The sequence below is a fragment of the Molothrus ater genome, chromosome 4 (assembly GCF_012460135.2).
Source record: "Molothrus ater isolate BHLD 08-10-18 breed brown headed cowbird chromosome 4, BPBGC_Mater_1.1, whole genome shotgun sequence".
In the NCBI taxonomy this organism is placed as follows: domain Eukaryota; kingdom Metazoa; phylum Chordata; class Aves; order Passeriformes; family Icteridae; genus Molothrus; species Molothrus ater.
In genome coordinates, this window is record NC_050481.2 from 45,450,688 (window position 1) to 45,469,968 (window position 19,281).

General features: G+C 40.3%; 1 protein-coding gene across 1 annotated transcript in view; it reads right to left on the reverse strand.

The window, feature by feature from the left end:
* Nucleotides 1-1,743: 1,743 nt before the first annotated feature.
* The window catches only part of KIT (KIT proto-oncogene, receptor tyrosine kinase), a 56,475-nt gene continuing 38,937 nt past the window's right edge, over nt 1,744-19,281 (reverse strand). The window contains exons 10-21 of the mRNA XM_036382771.2: nt 17,571-17,677; nt 17,352-17,478; nt 16,989-17,093; nt 16,791-16,901; nt 14,984-15,134; nt 13,097-13,185; nt 12,616-12,743; nt 9,770-9,892; nt 6,050-6,161; nt 5,857-5,956; nt 5,115-5,220; nt 1,744-4,000 (exon numbers count right to left, since the gene is read on the reverse strand). Coding sequence (XP_036238664.1) covers nt 3,875-4,000; nt 5,115-5,220; nt 5,857-5,956; nt 6,050-6,161; nt 9,770-9,892; nt 12,616-12,743; nt 13,097-13,185; nt 14,984-15,134; nt 16,791-16,901; nt 16,989-17,093; nt 17,352-17,478; nt 17,571-17,677 — 1,385 coding nt within the window. The 3' untranslated portion in view covers nt 1,744-3,874. The remainder of the gene's footprint in view (nt 4,001-5,114; nt 5,221-5,856; nt 5,957-6,049; nt 6,162-9,769; nt 9,893-12,615; nt 12,744-13,096; nt 13,186-14,983; nt 15,135-16,790; nt 16,902-16,988; nt 17,094-17,351; nt 17,479-17,570; nt 17,678-19,281) is intronic.

Sequence of the window (19,281 nt, forward strand, 5' to 3'; positions counted from 1 at the left end):
TGGCCCAACTCCCCTGCTTAAGGAGGGACACATAGAGCCCCTTGCCTGGGACCATGTCCACATGGTTTTTGATTATCTCCAAGCACAGAAACCTCATCATCTCAGGAATAATCCATGCCAGTGCTTAGTCACCCTTACAGTAAAAAAAAGGTGTTTCCTGATGTTGAGGGAGACTTACACATTTCCATTTGTGCCCAGTGCCTCTGGTCCTGTCATTGGGCACCCCTGGCCTGAAACAGTTTTCTGCACCCTCCCTTCAGACGCTTGGTCCACGACAGTCCATGGCCCCGATGGTCCATGATGATAATATGGTGCTGGTTGCTCTTTATAGCTGGGTACAACAATGCTTTGAAGGGCAGATAAAAGACATATTAAGTGTCAATATGGGCCTTTCCTTGAAAGCTATTGCTTAGAACTGGCACAATAAAATAATTCAGAAGGAAATGGGCTGTTGACCATGAGCAGGAATGGAAGTGGTAATCACTGAGAGCTTTGTAATAAGAAAATAGGAGCAAGATTTTTTTCAGAAAACCGAGATGCAATATCCTAGGGTGTTTCAGAATGGGAAACATTCCAGGAAAATAAAATTAATGATGTGCTAACCAAATAAATGCATAAAATAGCTCCTTTGGCGATGCTAAATGAGAACTCCCAAATTATTTGTACAATTCAGCTGCAGGAATCCTTCAGTATGAAACTCTACTCTGCTTGAATCTGGGGGTGGTGGACAAGATAGGAAAAAAATGGTTCCATATCAGACACCATTTTGGTATCTTCTGAAGCATTATTAGAAACAATGACAATGCCAGTTTTAACAAAGCTCATATCTCATGGCTCCTGACAAAACCAGGTTATAATTTCCTTAATTAGTTTTAACAAGCAAAGTGAAGACCTGTGTGGAAGGAAAAAAAAAAGACAAAAAAAGGAAGGTGTTTTACAAAGGAAGCTGAAGAAGGGGAGCTTTTCAGGGTGGTCTGCTGACAGAACAGGAATGTTTAAGGACCAAAACGGTTGAGGTCTGTCTCCCATATAAGTTAGTAGGGGTTTTAGTAGGGTAATTTTAGAGATTTATATGCTCTATAACTACTATTAAATCACATACCAAGCAGGCAAACCCTTAGGCAGCATAGGAACAAGTGTGAGATGGGGAGTCACAGATTTCAAACCTGGAGTAACTACATCAGAGGGACTCCCAGCAAGACACAGAGTACCTGCTCAAGTGAGGGCAGCTTTCCCTTCATGACCCCTCCCACTGCAGCAGCCCCAGGCATCTCCTGCTGCCTGCCAGCACTCGGCCAGTCCAGCACGAGCTCTCATGCCAGCCTGAAAGAGGGGCCAAGAGCATGTACATTTTTTAAAGCAAGGGGGAATACTCAGCCTTTGAGTGGCTCCAATTCCCTCTGCAACCATTTCCTTAGCAATACTGAGAGATCTTCATTTTAAACACTATTCATGATATATAGACTGCACCAACAGTCTACAAGATCAATCTTCTAACTGCAATTTTCTTCCAGAACAAAGCTGCATTGGAATTTTCAAGTATTTGTCAAGTCCCATATATTCACAGGTAAAGAACTTAGATAGCAAATAAAATTTTTTGGCATGTATTTGCAAAAGTGTTTCAGAATGCCAGACTTGACCTGTGTTTGGCCAGACACTGAGGTTTTGCTTCAACCCAGGAATTTATTAAGACTTACATGAAAATATTCAGTTTTAACATAATACACATTGTTAGCATTTGAATACATATTTACAGATTTATTTGAACTTTTCTTAACTGCAATTCTACAACTGAGCAACATATCCATAAGTGTTTCATAAACTTTCAAACACTTACATATTTATACATATAGTTTTTGCATATATATATATAAAAAAATATTTTTGAGACTCAAGGACTGAGAATAGTCAAAAGGACATTATTGCTACATTTCCATATTTACAAAAACAATGCATAAACCCATTCAAAACACCAAGCCATTGCAAAATAAGTTTCAAACCCCCCAAAATTATAAAAATATAAATTTCAAGAACGAAAAAACCCAAACCTCTTTCAGCTAAGTGTCTGTAAAGTACCGAGACATCTATAACAACTAGTTTGTCTACAGTTGCTCCAAAAGCCAACACGTTACAAAAGAGCTTTTATAGCATTAAACTGAAAATGCTCAACAACTAGTATGCATAAGAGTGCATCCAAACAAATGGCTAACTTTGGAAAGGTGCAACAGCCTAAGTAAGTTCAGTGCAAATGGCTAATTTTTTTTTATTTAACTCTGAAAGACGGATTCCTGTAACAACAAACCAAATGCACAGTCACAGAAAGAGCGCGGTTTTCAATGTAACCCAAAATATACTACCAGCGTGTGTATTTACAATTACCTTGTATTTGGGCAGCTAGTTACACATTTGAATTGCATGTAAACTCAACCAAAATCCTGGTAAAGTAAGTAACAGAGTGCTTAAGTGCATTGTAAATAAATATGGTACTCAAGTAGTACTCTGCCTCTGAGAAATACTTCTCTCAATGCCTTTACTTATTTTTAGGGGTCAGAAACGAAGGAAAAGAACCAGCAGTGTTCCTGGTGGGAAGAAAAGGGAGTTAGAAAACACTTTTAAGCACAGCCCTGGGTTCAACAGATGCTGATCCCAAAGCTTTGTGTCTTTCAAAGAAGAATGAAAGGATTCTTTCCCTTATGCCGTTTATAAATTTGGCACTTCTCAGTTAGACTCTTCTTCATTATCATCTCCGGACTACCAGAGAAACAACTTGGGGTGGAGGAGAATAGCCCTTTCCAGTTAACACTATCCAAGACTGCCTGTGGGAAAGATTCACCTGGGTAGGACAAGATAAAGAAAGGGCCCCCAGGAGAGTATTATTTTTCTCTAGTCTCCCTTAGATAAGATGACTTGTTAAACGGCCTCCTGTCCCGACACACAGTTTACTGGAAGCAGCCTTCCTCCTCTTTTCTGACCAATTTGGCAGGGCCCACCTATCTTTGGTGAACACTTTTAGATGCAACTATTAGCAAAACAAATGTCAAAGTCTTTGGGCACCCCAGGCAGAGGGCCACAGAAGCAGTTCAGGTTCCATGGTGGAGTGAGACCCAGCAACGGGCAGCTTCATCCTGGCAGGGAATGCACTTCCTGGTGGGAAGTAGTGCATATATCCATGGAAACAGTGCAGCTGGTCTGCAAGGGTGACAGCACAGGTGGGAAATAAAAATGAAAATCCATGCTCTTCCTCCCTTCTCCTCCGGTTTAAACCCCAGAGCTCCCAGGAGGGTTTCCAGCTGTGCAAATCAGCTTTGGAAGGGTCTTGGTTCCTTCACCTCTTTTTCCCAGGTAAATACAGCACCCTCACTGGCCTCCAAACTATAATACCTGTCTGGGAAAGCCTTTCAGGCTTGGCTGGATGTGGAAAGGGGTTTACAAAACCATTAACTTAATACTTGTTTATTTCATAAATTCAGAAAAACAAGATTAACTAGAAAATGACTGTATGCATTCTAGGCACAGATCCAGAGACGAATCACTGCAGATTTGGTTTGATCTACAGTCATTTAATTCTACACCCTGGCTTAGGATTTCTTTTGTCGGATGTTTTTTTTCCTTCACATCTGGCTCTCTACTGCAAAAACACACAATATAGCAAAATATATACAGCTTCAATTAACACTGCAATGATGCCTGTAACCGTGCTCAGCAGATTAAGTTTATGTATAACAGTGCATGGTAAAGGACAGTATTACAACATTTCAGCTACACAGTGGTAGTAGTGAGTAAAAGAAAGAGAAATTACTGAAGTTGTCCCTCTCTCAGCCCCTGCACAATACAAACAGCTAACACATCTGATCTCCTCTTCTTCACGTGCCACTCAAACATCTTCGCGTACCAGGAGAGGCTGAGTCGAGGAAGCACTGCTGCCCACTGAGTTAATCCTCACAGAGTGATCCGGGGCATTTCCTTGACTGGAAGGTGGGGTTGAGAAATTGGCATAAACCTGCAGAAGCCAAAGACTGGTGTCAATACTCTGCAGACTGCTCCCTTCGCACATTCTTGGAGAGAATTCCTTTCTTAGCCTTTTCCCACCGTGTACTATACAATGCTGTGGAAGGGCTCCAGCTCAGGAGCTTCTTTGCAAATCAAAACAGTGTCAAAAGGTCTTGGGCTTAACTGCTACTTTAAAGAATCATGAAGTTCAATCTCAGTTACTAAAAACACTGTAGCTTCCAACTGCATGCCAAATTTCAGCTGAGCTCAAAAAAAAAGAAATAGCTCAGGTTATTACTAAGCTCCCCCAGAAATCTCACTAATGATTCCTTCAGATTCTTGCTTTTGTTTTAGTAATGCCTGCACCTGCCAAAAATACACTACAGGATGCAATCGAACACCAGCAGCTTTCAGTTTCCTCTTTTCTCAAATTGTCAGGAAGCCATGTACTCTCTGCCCAAACAAGGCATCCAGAAAGTAAAAGGAAGCTTTATTTTTAAGTCAGGTCTAAACGTACTTTTGTAAACCTCAGTAACACACAAAGTTATGGAGAGAGATAATCCAAGTTTAGGATGTGCCTCCAGTTTTTCTTTGGACAGTTTTTTCCAGTTGCCTGCTCAGAATAAGCTTTCGCTATGGAATGGTTGAAAGAGCAGCACATACAATTTGTGACAACATACCTTCAAGGTTATGTAAATGGTATTAGGGGAGGGAAGTGAGAAGATACAGAAGAGTGCCAAAGGCTCCACCCCTTCATCCAATGGCTTTCCTAATAAAAACTAATTATATTTATTTCTGAGATGTTTCCCAGATTAACAGATTTTTTCATAGTTTAGGATAAGGTGAATTTATGCAGTACTGTTGCATTTTGTAATGTCAAAATTGTTGTGACAGGTCTATTGTAAGTGAGAAACATCAGTAATGCAAAAAATGTTCTGCAGCTAATAAATATTGGGTATGGGCTTAGATAGATACTGTCTAATGTAATAGCCCAAACATCATTCTCACTACCCAGACTGATGCTGCAAAGCTACATAAGTAATACCAGAAATGCAGTGCCTGGGCTCTCCTTCTCACAGCTCTAGTGTAACATCTTGCTTGAAACTGCTTAATCCATAGCTTACCCGGGGGGCATTATCTGAAAGCTGCTGCTCTATCATTTGTACAATTTGTTTAAATGTAGGTCTCCGTAAGGGATCAGCATCCCAGCAACTCTTCATTATGTCATACCTGTAAAGACACCAAAATTAAATACTGCTCATGAAGAAATCCTTAGTTCTTATCTCTCCTGCATTATTATTTGAAACAAAAGCGTTGCATCTTCTTTAAATGACTTTAAGAACAGGAATGTTGCTGCTAAGACCTGTGTTTGTGACAACAGAGAACTCACCACTAATGGGAGGCTCTGGACACAGTGTTCTTTGACAGCTTGTTAAATGCCAATCCATTTACAAAATAGTGAATTAGGAATGTCTCATAAAGAAGATCAGTAGCCAGTCCTCTTGCTGTCAGGAAGTAAAGCACAAATGCAGATGCTGTACAGTCTGGTGATACATCTCACTGACTTCTTTATCTGAAGTAAAAATGTTTAATTATGTTCTGTAATCTGTCAATAATTTATTGACAGAGAGCAGGTGCCATGACAAAGTGATCAGATGGCACAAGGCATGAGTGTATTTCATTGCTTGTAACAACACAGGCGTGTATTCTGCTAGTTAAGAGTACATGAATTATTTAAAACATGAAAAGAACTTAAAAAAATTACAATGGGGCAGAGCAATGAGCCTTAGTGCAAGAACAGAAGCTTCCCTTTCTTCACATCTTTACTGATGTTTGGATGATTGGAGGTGCTGGTTGCTCACTTACATTTCAGGTGGTGCACACTCAGGGCTGAACATCCTGTATCCTTCTTTGATCATTTTATAGAACTTGGAGTCCACAGGTATCCCTGGATAGGGGCTGCTTCCTGTTGAGAGAGCAGGTGAGCAATATGATTTCTGCATCGACAGTAAAACCCAAAATGAAACGGATATGGAGTAAACATCTTGAAGGAGCTTACCTAAAGAAAAGAGCTCCCAAAGCAATATCCCGTAAGACCAGACGTCACTCTCAAAGGTGTAGACGCAATTGAAAATACTTTCAGGTGCCATCCACTTCACGGGAAGACGAGCCTTTCCAGGGAAGAGGGAATAAATTAAGACAGTAGATATAAGGAATAAAGAATTGACAAGGTAAAATCAACTTGTTCTGTTTTTTTTAATGTACATTAAATATTTTTAAAATCAAGAAGTATCCAACCAAAAAGAAACTTTTAGCATTTTAGAGTCTCCAAGTGCTGCGTTGCTAGTGATCAATCTTTCTGTTGGTCTACCAAGCTAATACTGTTCCTGGCACTCTGATTTTCTGAATACTGTTTGACTCCTTCTGTCTAGTTAATAAAGGATATCAGGAAGTCAGAGGAAAATAATATAAATGATCATCACATGGTTACTTCAGCATGTAAGCAAGTCTACTTTGGTGGACTGGCTAGCACAGGCAGCCAAATAAGATTCACATAGTCAAGACGCTTCAAGGCTTTAGTCAATACATCTGCTTTAACTCCTCAGTCTATCTGCAAAAAAAAATTAAATTCAAATTAAAGTAATATATATAAATAAATATTTTGGGCAGAAGTGTTGATCTGCTGGAAGGCTCTACAGAGGTATCTGGATAAACTGGATGAGCCAAACCAATTGTATGAGGTTCAAAAAGGCCAAGAGTTGGATTCTGCCCTTGGGTCCCAACAATCCTATGCCTTGCTACAGGCTGGGGGAAGTGTCTGGAAAGCTGCCCGGAAAAGGACCTGGGGGTGCTGGTGACAGTGGCTGAACATGAGCCAGATGTGCCCAGATGGCCAAGAAGGCCAATGGCACCCTGGCCTGTGTCAGCAATAGTGTGGTCAGCAGGACCAGGAAACAGATTGTCCCCTGTGCTCAGCACTGGTGAGGACACACCTTGAGTGCTGTGTCCAGTTCTGAGCCCCTCACTACAACACTGACATTTCTGAGCCCCTCACTACAACATTTAGGTTCTTTGTGTTTCCAAAGAAAAACAACGAAGGTAATGAAGAGTCTGGAATATTAAGCCTTACAGGGAGCAGCTGAGGGATCTGGAGTCTTTTATCCCAAAGAAAAGGAGGCTGGGGGAGACCTTAGTGCTCTCTGCAGCAACCCAAAAGGAGGCTATAGCAAGGTGGGGATCTGTCTCTTCTACACAACAAGTGACAGGAGCATAGAAAATGGCCTTGAATTGTGCCAGGGGAGGTTTGGATTGGATATTAGGAAAAATTCTTCACCAAAAGGGCTGTCAAGCATTGGAGCAGGCTGCCTGGGGAAGTGATGGAGTCACCATCCCTAGACATATTTAAAGACATGTTAGATGTGGAGCTTAGAGAAATGGTTTAGAGGACTTGGTAGTGCTGGGTTATCAGTTGGAGTGAATGATCTAAAAGGTCTTTTACCACTTGAACAATTCTATGATTCTGTGATTTTTCATAAGTTTGGGTGGGAATGGAAAGATCCCTTATGAATGCTAACCGGAGCAGAAGAAAGGACACAGGAAGCCTTTGCATTTGCTTCCACCTTCCTCTCCCTGGTTTGCCCTTTCCTTGTCTGATTGTAGGAGCTGGTCAGACCTCTGTCCTAAACACTCTTCCTGCTTTGGAAGAAACCAGACCTCTTTCTTCCAATGATCAGAGGGCTTGAACACATCTAATATGAAGAAAGTTTGAGAGAGCTTGGGGTTATTCAGTCTGGAGAAGAGAAGGGAGACCTCATTGTGGCTTACATAAAGAGGACTTATAACAAAGATGGGAGAGAGGCTTTTTACTGGGGCCTGTGATGACTGAACGAGGAAAAATGGTTTTAAATTGAAAAGGCATGGATTTAGATTGGAAACAAGGAAAAAAAATTATGATGAGGATGGTGAGACACTGGAACAGGTAGTCCAGAGAGGTTGTGGATACTTCATCTGGGCAACATTTCCAACACTGGAGATGTTCAAGGTCAGACTGGATGGTGCTCTAAGCAACCTGATCTAGTGAAAGATGTCCTTGCCCATGGCAGAGGGGTTGGACTAGATGATCTTAGAAGGTCCTTCCAACCCAAACCATTCTATGATTCTGTGATTCTATGAACTCAGGAAACTTAAAGGATAACCTAGACAAATAAAACTCAGTTGCACACTTCCCTCCTAAGGTGCTGGTCTAAACTTCCTACTCCCAGGACCCTTTATGATCAGGCAGTTCTTGACCTGACCTTGAGCCTGAAAGTAGCTTGGTTACACTAAGCACTACTCAATATTTTGTCACAGCAGGCACTCGTGAATTATTTCAGTTCCTACTGCTCCCTAACCTGAACCAGTGGCTGGTACTGACATTGTTTTGAAGAAAACCAATAAACCTGTCTCACAGCCTAAAGTAAGGATGCTGTAGGTACCTGAGACATCAAGGCCTGCTGGGTAACAGCACAGCAGCAGAGTTATGTCATACCTGAGGTACCATGGATTGACTGAAGTTAAGTGAGTGGCAAACCCCTTTGGTGAGAGATGCTCAGGTATGGCATTTTCTCTCTTTATCAGCTTGCCAAAGGCAGGACAGGTAAGCTTTAGTCCATGTGTTGTCAAGCCCCTAAGTAATGACCAGCCCCTCATCATTAAGATCATGGAGCCCTCAGCTGAAATGGGGACAAGGGCTGCCTTGCTGAACAGGGATCTTCTTTGAAGAACTGTGCAAGTGAAGCATACGTACTCTGAAGGCAGCAGCTGGCTGCACCTATCTGACACAGACTTAGAACACTAAGCCAGGCAGCATAAATCAGTTTGAGATGCAAAATACCTATACTTCATAAACACTTCCCCAGCTTAACCACAGAGAAGCTAGATTTTCTTTTGTAGTAGGGCTCTTTTTACTGCTCTGGCACTTTACAGGGGACTGCAAGTGCTGCCAAGGTAATCTGCATCACTTCAAAGTGCCTTTGTACCCCTCCAGAGCTTTAATAGGTACTTGTGAGGTCGATACTCCTCTACATGGGAGGTTTTAAACTTTTCTCATCAAAATATAGTGTCTTGTTCCAACCCTGTTACAGGGTTTGAACTACAGCTGCAAGCTAAAGCTGTGTTTGTTACACATACGAGGGAGGTTAGGATGTCTCTATTGAATCAGAGAAAACCAAGATGTTTTTGCCTCCCATTGATACTCTAATCAGTAAATTCACACTTCAGTTTTCATTGTCTGAGTGCTCCCTTACAGAAAAGGAGAAGCTACAAAACCCTAATTATTTAGATATTTTAAAAATAAACTATTTCAATAACTGAAAAATAATGCAATGCCCAGGGAAAATGTTTCCAAATAATTCCAACATTTAGGACTCTGATACTAGAGTATTTCCATGTCAAAACTAGCAATTACTTACAGAGCAGTACCTTTGAGTACATTCATATATAATAAGAAGACTGGACATTATATTGGTGCAGCAAAAACATTTCTTTCACTACAACATGCATTCAGCTATGAGCACATATTTTCCAGTATAACAAGTATAAACTAAGAATTTTGTCAGCACACACATCTATGTCAGAATTTTCCCCGCCTAGCCAACACAGATAGATATAGATATATATATATACACACACCAGAACTGGAAAATCGAGATTTCCATCTAACTAAAAAAGACTTGTACTTGCACAGCAAGACAACAGGAACTTGCTTAACTTAAATGTATTAAGTATCATAAATACTTACATTTCCTTTGACCACGTAATTTGAGTCATTCCTTATATCTCTTGCCAGGCCAAAGTCACAGATTTTTGTAATTCGACCATGAGTTAGAAGAATATTTCTTGCGGCCAGATCCCTATGAATGCACTAAACAATAGACAAACAAACAAAACTAGTTGATAATATCCCTAACAGGCTTGGTTACATGTTTACTTTGCTATGTAACTTACTGTATTATGCATTTTAAGGCAAGCTGTAAATCACAATGAAGTCATGTGCTAATAAGCTTACTCAGATGAGTAAACATTCTGATCTCTTATCTTTACAATAATTACATCAATCCACAGTAATAAGGCTGTTTATGCATTTAGTCTAGAAAATACCGGTCGCAGTTATTGAATTTTGCAGTGTTTCACATTCTCAGCTAAAATTTAATGTACTTTTTTCTGATTTATCAAAATCATCACTGGCTTGTTTCCTAATACAGGACAAAATAGAGGGAAAAATGTGGTTTTTTTCCCAAAATATTCCCAATATTCTCTTAAGTAGCTATTGTCATTAATATAAAAGTGCTGAAAATCTGAAAATAGGGGAAATTATGGCAACAACTTCAAAGCACACAAACACAGAAACTGAACCCTATAACAGAAATACTCATCTGGAAAAGCTGAATTATTAAGTACCTACAAGAGGTTAAGCAGACTTAAGTATTTTAAAATAGTGGAAATTCTCACATGCCACTATCTTTCAATGGTCATGCATTCAGTGACCTAACCACCTTATATTCCAGTTTTTACTTTAGAAGTGGGCATGTGTTGGTAACTACACTTCCAGAAGTATGCCTGAGTTTCACAGCATCCTGTGTTCACAGAAAATTGTGGTTTTTTGTATAAAACTGTGGAGCCCATGTGTGTTTGTTAGAGAATGGAGGTGATTCTCTAACTAAATGATTTCTTCTTTCATCTGGAAAGAAGAGTATTAAGCTTCAGCTTTACTGATGGTATTTACCATGCAGGCCGCAGCTATCTAAAATATAACTGAAGACAGTTCAATTTTTCTCTTTTTCTTTGAAATACAGAACTTTGGGAATTTCTAGCCAAAAAATGACCAAAAATATCAAAAGTTATGAAAAATAAGCTGAGAAAGTAACCGCAGATTGCACAAGTAACTTAATTTCTCTCTCTTTAGCATGCTTACATGAAGAATGACTTTTAATAGTTCCACTCTTTTGGTAGACTCTTGTTCACCTCTGTATACAATGCATTCTGCACTTTGCATATGTGAAGCTGTCATTCAGTACTGAAGCAGTAAGGCAAAGGAGCTGCCAAGAGTCAGTATGGCTCTGACTTGTTCCTCCACAATCGGTGCAGTTTGCATTGAATAGAGACTTTGTCCAAGGGAGGAAGCTCTGAAAAAGGCACCGAGTGCTTAAGGCAGTTGCCCTCCCAGAACAAGCTCCTATCCTGACTCCTGCACAGCCTTCAGAACTTGTGGAGGAGCAGCTGGGCACTCTGCGTGCTGGTGCTCACGGACCCTCCTGCCTCAAGGATGTGAGGCAACCTGAGGCACCTTATCTACCAGCCCACAGCAGTCTGCATTAACTAATTTAACTGCTGGAGCCCAAAGGGTATAAGTATACAACAACTGAAGAGACCAGTAACACATTAGTGCACTGCAGTTTAATTCTGTGATATAGGTGTTAACTCAGCACTGCCAAAGTGATACTGCACATTACTTCCCATCCTCAAGGTGAGGTGATGTTACATTCTTTACTGCCTTTGCTATTTGATGCCACTGTGTCTGTAAAAATGGAAGGACTATAAAGAGAAAGTCACCAGGAATGATACAAGGTGGATCCAGAGGCTACTCTTTAGGAAAGCAGAATACAAAATGAGTGTGCTAAGCACTGCAAGTCCTCAACAGTGAAGGATGCAGGAGTGTGGTGAATCTGTGTTTCATCTGTAATATGTTTGCATGTCAGGCCTGTTTTGAATGTGTTGATAGAGGAAAAATAAACTAAAGAGAAGCTTATGCTTTGGTTTGGAAGAAGGAGCAGTGGGAGAAAAAAAAACAAGTGCAAAAGCAAGTTTTAACGTGCACTTTCCTCAGAGCAGAATTTGAGATACATTTCCCAATAGTAACACAGGACTCCAGGACTGTCCTCCTTTCCTTGAATTGCCTAAGTTTGGTTTTGCACTTTATTTAAGGTGCATCTGTAGTAGCTACATTAGTTATAATGTTTACATGTTAAACGGCACTTTTGCAATAAAATGCAAGAATAACCACAGGGAGATAGTAATTATGCTGTGCTTAAGACTTCTTTATAAATCCCCTTCTATTATGCAATACCTCTCCTATGAAACCCAGAGGAATGTCTATTATGTTCAGTGTAGACAATGAAGATTTTCTGGGGGTCTCTAAGCTGATCTTATCTTTCCAGAAAACTAAAAATCAAGACATCTCCTGTGAATTAAGCCATGCTTACAAAAAGAGCACACAATGTGATACCTCCCCTGTTTAAGGCAGTATTCTGCATGAGAGAAGCAGCAAGTGCAGTGCTGTTTAAAACTCATGCAAATAGATACCTTTGCACTCATTCTACTACCCTCAGCAGTGGATATACAACAGCACTGCTTCAAATTGACCTCTGTTTTAGGGGGTATAAAACATCACTTTTGGCCAATAAGCACTGTACATAACTCCAACACCATGTAAAGCTTCAGGTATGAGAGGGAGCCTATCAGTTTGCAGTGCTTGTTGAAAAGACCATAGAAATATTCAACATTTAAACACACAGATCACATTAAAACACTGAAAGTGACAAAAAAAATCTACTGATTCTGTCCATCTCTGAAAAATTCTTAACTTACATTTTTGGAGGCAAGGAAGCTCATGCCCTTTGCCACCTGGTAAGAAAAACTTAGCAGATCTTCTACATCTAAAGCAAGTTCATCATCTTCCGGCATAGAAAGGGTAACATCCTGATCAGTGTAGGATCCTACACAATGTAAACAACAACAGCTTTTGAGTTAAGCGAGTGTAATCATGTAGAAATCACGCAGAGTTGTTTTGACATTAAACAAAACAGTAATTTTAGTAAGTACCAGTCTAGAATCACATAAATAGCCCATCACCAAAAAGGAAAAATAATCCTGATACTCCATTTAAGTGTGAAGAAATACAGGACACTGTAATTTAGCATATTGTTCTTTTTCAAGCCTTCTCACATCAATTACTGAGTTTTAAGTGTCCCCATTCACAAAAGACAAATATGCTAAAACTGAACAAATCCATGAAGTCTGTCTTCCTGCACTCCTATCAGCAAACAGAATTCCTTGTCACTGAACTCACCAGACTTCACAGGTCGTTTTTTGTCAGCCTTTGGTGGGACTGCATATGACACTCCTGGTTTCATGTCCATGTACTCATTGGCAACATCACTGTAGAGGCAGCAGAACAAAAGAAACATAGTTTAGTGATAAAGATCTCAAAAGCTATCCAAACAAAAAGCCAACATCAGGCCAACCTTCAGAATAATTGATTTACAGATGATCAGTTGACTGGAAATTCGTGGATGTGTGAAAAAAATGAGGAAATGCCTGTACAGAAAGAGAGGCTTGTCGGTACAGTTAATGGCACACCTCAAAGTTTGGAGTTTGGCTCAGGTGAGTAAACAAAACCATTCACATAAATACTGTTTATACAGACTTCATTCTCTTTATATTACCATCCAGATGTTTCACAGGATCTGCTAGTGCTTCCTTTTTCTGCTTAGGCCAACTTCTACCAGACTATTTCAGCAGTTCAATTGGCAATTGAAATGCAGAAGACAAAAGGTAAAAAATGTTAAATTCAGAAACTCCCAAGTTCCATAGGGGATTCATATGTATTTCAAAAGATCAGCCAAGTCTTGGGACCGCCATCTGCTAGATTCTTTTAAGTTTAAATTTTCTTATTGCTATATATAATTCAAATGTACCGATTTTCATTACTATATGGTTTATAAATACAGTTTAGGCACCTTTGGAAATGATGGATGTACTTTGGCATTTTTCACTTCATTACCATTAGAATTCATATACTTCCTTAGCCTGAAACATCTGCTTAGTTTAAGGACAGTAAATGCAACCACAGAGCTAACATGGGAAGGAGCAATGAGATCACCAATAGCTTTAATTACCACCAGAAACACATCTGACACATTCAGCAGGAGTAAATACTAACACGAGACTCTTGTAAATACTCTGCTGTTAATAACTCAGTTTACAATTTGCCATTTGTAAACTCATTTTACAATAACTCAATATGCTTAAACAGCACAATCCCTTCACTGAACAGAGAGCACACCTCCAATGGCAAATTACAGCCTTATGTTCATCACCCCAGTGGTCTCAACCTCTCTGGGGCATCCCCAGCTACCCATTTATTGCCATGGCACAAACAGCTTCACCAGTACTATGCCTTGCTGGGATAAAGAACTTTTCCAGCTCCTTGGGTCTGCCTGCTTCTTTTGCGACTGCCAACACAAAGTAACGGGCCCACTGGGGCAATAAAAAGACTAAAATTTAGAATGGGCAGATATTTTAATGGCCCGAGGGTTTTGGTAAGCTGTCTCTCACTTTGCAAACGGAAGGAAATCTGCTTGGAAACGCCCTTGGAAAGAACTCTGGGATGGTATATAAAACACAGCAGTTAAAAATATACAGGAGAATTAAGCACAAGAGCAACCTCAGAGCCATGACACAGGTTGTTTCACCACAAAACACAGTGAGCTGTCAGTGGCAGCCTGCTACTGACATTTTAAGACACTGGTTTGATTTTTTAAAAAGTCATTTCTGAAGGCAGGAATTTGGGAGAACTCAGGGTACTAATGGCCTGACACTGGGGAAATTGTCATTCAAAGTGCCAAATAAGCACTACCAAAGTTTAATAGCAATAAACATAAACATGTACAAAAAATTGGAACCAAGGAGGTGCATGAAATAACTGCAGAAAATTTGATAAAGAAGAAAAACAAAGAGCACATACAATCCACTCTGTATATAATGACACTCTGTTGGAATAAACCACTCCCTGAACAAATAGCCTCTTAATTAAATTGTTTTCTTGTGCAGCAGAGAATCTTCAAAGCCTGCTGCATTAAATGTTTCTCCACACCTCTTATCCCTAATAAACTTTGAGTTCTCCTCCTTCCCTATCTTCTAAAAACACAAGTACATTTCAGCAGGTCATACTTACGCTGCAGGCTCTGACTGATGCAAAAGGTTCTCATAAACAGCTGCATCTGCATGTTCTTCATGTTTTGGACAAATAAATGAATCTCGTTTCCGTCTCAGAAAATTCAAAAGATCACCATAACAGCAATATTCTGTAATGACCAGAGTGGGCCCTGTAGATGCATGTAAGGTTTAGAAAGCTGGTGAGTATTGTTTTTAAAGCAGAAAACCTTACATAAAGCTAGCATTCAGTGAAGCACACAGGCTGGACTATTAAAAAAATCACACTGTCTAGCACTGTCTAGACTTGAAAAGTTATAGAAAAGTAACCCAGCATCCTCCCTTTCACAGATGAACAACTATGGTCCAGCTAAAGCTGTGTCCCAATTAATGTTCTGCCCCTCAACAGCATAGCATTGTAAAAAAATTAAACAAATAAGTCTTTTTCTCTTTTTTCATGTGATAATGTTTCTGGCCAGACACATCTGTTTGATTTTGCTCACTTCCTGAAGGAAGTTATTTGTTCCAAACGTTAAGAGTAACTCAAGCTTCAAACATTAATCCTTTTGATTCACTTCTGTTTACAGTAGAGCTTCACACTCCTTCAGTAATGTTTTGGAAATGATGTAGAGTGTTATATTCTGCAGTATAATAGGAAAAATCATTCAAACAGAACAGCCCGCTGCCACAGAAAACTACATTGCACAAGGTCTTAGAATATTAAAATGAAATCAGAAAAGGGAATCAAGTCATCTTCAGCATCGATGTTTATAGATCAAATGTATGTCTTTTGAGTGAATGACTCCAGCTACGGACCTTGAATATGTAATTACACTGCATGCTATTTCATCTCTAAGTTTACTCTGTACCATCATTTCCTAACCTCACTGGCTTATTTCCATTTTTCTGCAGTTAAAAATTACAGCTTTCACAATAGCAAAAGAAGTGTTTGTGGTGTGATTTTCTTACAGACACCACATTTTTTTCCACTAAGAGAGATATGCATTCGGGCCCATGAGTCGGCTTAGTTGGATGCTTGAACAAAACTGTTTCATCCTATTTTTAAATCATTAATTGTGAGAAATGTTTTGCCTTTGTTTAAAACCATGAATTTTTACAAGATTCTTTTATTTGAAAAATGTGTAAGAATCAATGCCATCTTTAATATTAAAATGCATACAAAATAAATATACAAGTTTCTATCACTCTATTGACACTTCAGGAGGTTTTGTAGCTGTAAGTTTTGTAGTTTTATTGTGTAAGAAAACAAACTTATGAAGTTAATACTAAATATAAAACATTGTAGTTGTGCAATGCTTTTTTTGGAAAATTACTTTTCTCAACTTTCTGTTGCTTAGAATTTGTACTTTTAGTGGTGCCTTGACAGATACATTTGCAGTTTAAACAGAAGGCTGGAAGACTAGACAAGACAAGCCTGTTGACTTCACCTTGGATACCAACAAGGAACCACTTCTCATTAATGAGGAACAGTGTGGTGGAGGTGAAAATTTATACCATACATTTTGTTATCTCTCAAGAAGAAAGAACCCAACGGTTCACATGAAAGAGAATAAAAGCAACCTTCCTGTTTAGCTGCAGCTACATTGGTCTTATTACAGTTTTTATGATGAGCCTAAAATCTAGATTCAGTAAATCACAGGTGATAATCATGATGATCTGCAACCCATCTAAGCATGAAATGTAAGATTTTAAGATGAAATTTATAATTTCTACACTTATAACTGCACCTGGGATTCTTCCTCAAAAAGTTCACCCTCCTGGCAATTAAAAAAGAACAGAAATAATCAATAATCTGCAGATAACCCCACCTCCAATAGTGCAAGCTCCAAGCAGATTCACGATATTAATGTGGTTTCCAAGGTAACTCAGCACTTTGAGCTCTGACATCAAGGCTTCTCTCTCTGTTAAATGGGCACTGGCTGCAAGGCAAAGCACAGAGCTCAGTACATAACACACCAACCAGATGGGAGAGAGAAAACACGGTGTAATATACTACAGCAACTTACTTTTCAACATCTTTACTGCTACCGTCATAGCAGCATCAGACTTAAATAAACCATAAGCAGTGGCTTCAACAACTTTCCCAAAAGCTCCAGCGCCAAGGGTTTTACCTAATAAAGCAAACAAAATACTCTGTAACAACTTTGAGTACTTCCTCCTGTACGGCTCAACATTTTATTTTATTATATCAAGGAAGCTATTGCAGACATGCCTGCTTGCCTTTTGTCCCAAGGCAAGAATGAGCAATTATCACTATCTGCATTATTGTGCAACAACTTTGTGACAAAACCCTGCTGTGTTTTACCAAGGTCTCATATGAGACCTGAAGGTTCCACCTTGCAGATGAAGTTAAATTAATCTAAACTAACCAAAACTTAAACGGTTTCTAGGAAATTCCCACTTGTGATCATAAGGAAGTTGTGTTGGATCTATGTAAACATAGTTGTTTCCATTTATTTCTTCAACAACTTTCCACTGAACTTCATACTTGGGTTTCTGGAAAAGAAAGAGAACTGATGTTACTACTGAAGACTCAGCAAATAGATCACACACTTTTTTAATTTGGGCAAAGGGGCTTCTGATTTTACCTGCAAATATATGTACACCAAAATCATGACTATGATGCACATCAGTCCTGCAGCAACTCCAAATGCAGTTAGTAAAGGGGTGAAAAGGGTATGTGTACGGATTTGCTCTGAAAAGAAACAGAAAATTCTCCTAAAAATACTGGACAAGAAAAGCTATATTAAAAAGATGCAGGTGAAAACCTTTCCTTGTCTCTTCTTTTTGAAATACAGTTTGGGGTTTTGACTTTCCCAGATGTGCTCCAGGTTTATCAGCATGTCTTTCCTGAATGAGCTGTGGGAGACGGAGCTGGCACAGAAACCATGCAGTTCGATGCCTTTGGAGTCTCAGATTCATTCATTCAGGAGGTTTGGCACTAAGATCAGTTAATGCAAGGGGTTTGCATGATCTCAATTAAGTTAGGTTAAAGAAAGAAGCTTTTATCTGAAGTCCTAATTCTTCTCCTCCCCTTTGCACCCCACCTAAGCATGATCACTACAGCACAGTCTTTACAAGGAGAGGTTGTGCCAAGTAGTGAAGAAATACCATTCTACTACAACCCATCTGCCCCAAATCTGGTGAATTTATGTCATGGTTTGACACTGGCACAATGCCAGTGCCCCCATGAAGATACCTTCTCCCTGGTAGCTGCTGTGAGATGTGACCAGGAATAAGCAAAGCAGGCTCTTACTTAGGGAAGAAAGAAAACAAAACTTTATTAGCTACTCTGCAACTATAGATAAAAGGAACACACACAGGGAAAATGAAAACCGTACAAATACATTTCCTCCTCCCCCCACCAAATTTCCAATACAATGCATCTATTCCTCAAATCACCAACTCTTAGTCCAGCACCACTCTTCAAACAATCAATCCTCAGTTCATCAAGAGGAGAGGAGTCCTTCTTGTACTATGGGCTTCCCCTGGAAACACAGCTGAAGCCTCGTGTGTTTCTGTGTCACTCGTGGCACCGCCCGGAGTACATCTGCCGTCGTGACCTCTTCCTTTCATGTCCAGTGCTCTCACCACTGAACACGGACCAGAGCTGCTTCTAGGGTTGTCTTTTAAGGATGCTCTGTCCCGAACCAAAAAAGGCACAGTCTCTCCTTTGGGACACCTGTCCCCACAATCTCTCCTTTGGGACACCTGTCCCCCCCGTATTTTTTCACCCCCTGGGGCCGAGGGGCACCAACACTGAACCCTCTTGGTTCTGTGGCCATTGCTTCCCCCTAGAATGCAGTCTCTGTGTCACAAGGAACATGGTTCTGTCCATGGCTGTACAAAAAGAGTCCAGCAAAAGCCACTCCATCATCTCTTCCCACTAGGATTCTTCTCTATTCTTCCACTACTTCTCACTCGCCCAGACCTCTCTCACACTTGCACATTTCCTTCCTCATCTTCCACTCTATCTTCTAAGAGAGGTCAATGATCTGTAAAGTTCTCATTCTCCAAAAAGGGGTTAAAAGCTCCTACAAGCGGCCGGCTGCACCCCTCCCTTCTTCTCCGTCCCAGCCCAGGCAGCGGCTCTCTCTCTCTCTCTCTCTCTGTGTCTCTCAGGGGGGGCTGCCCGGTGGCTCCCGGTCTCTCTCTCTCTCTCTCTCTCTCTCTCTCTTCCACCCTTCCACCCCGGGGCTCAGGCCTACCTCTCCGGGCCACATGGCTTTTCCCCTCCCCCTGCCCAGCCAGCAGCTGGGCCGGGGGAGAGACCCGAACTCTTTCCCGCTGGAAACCCAA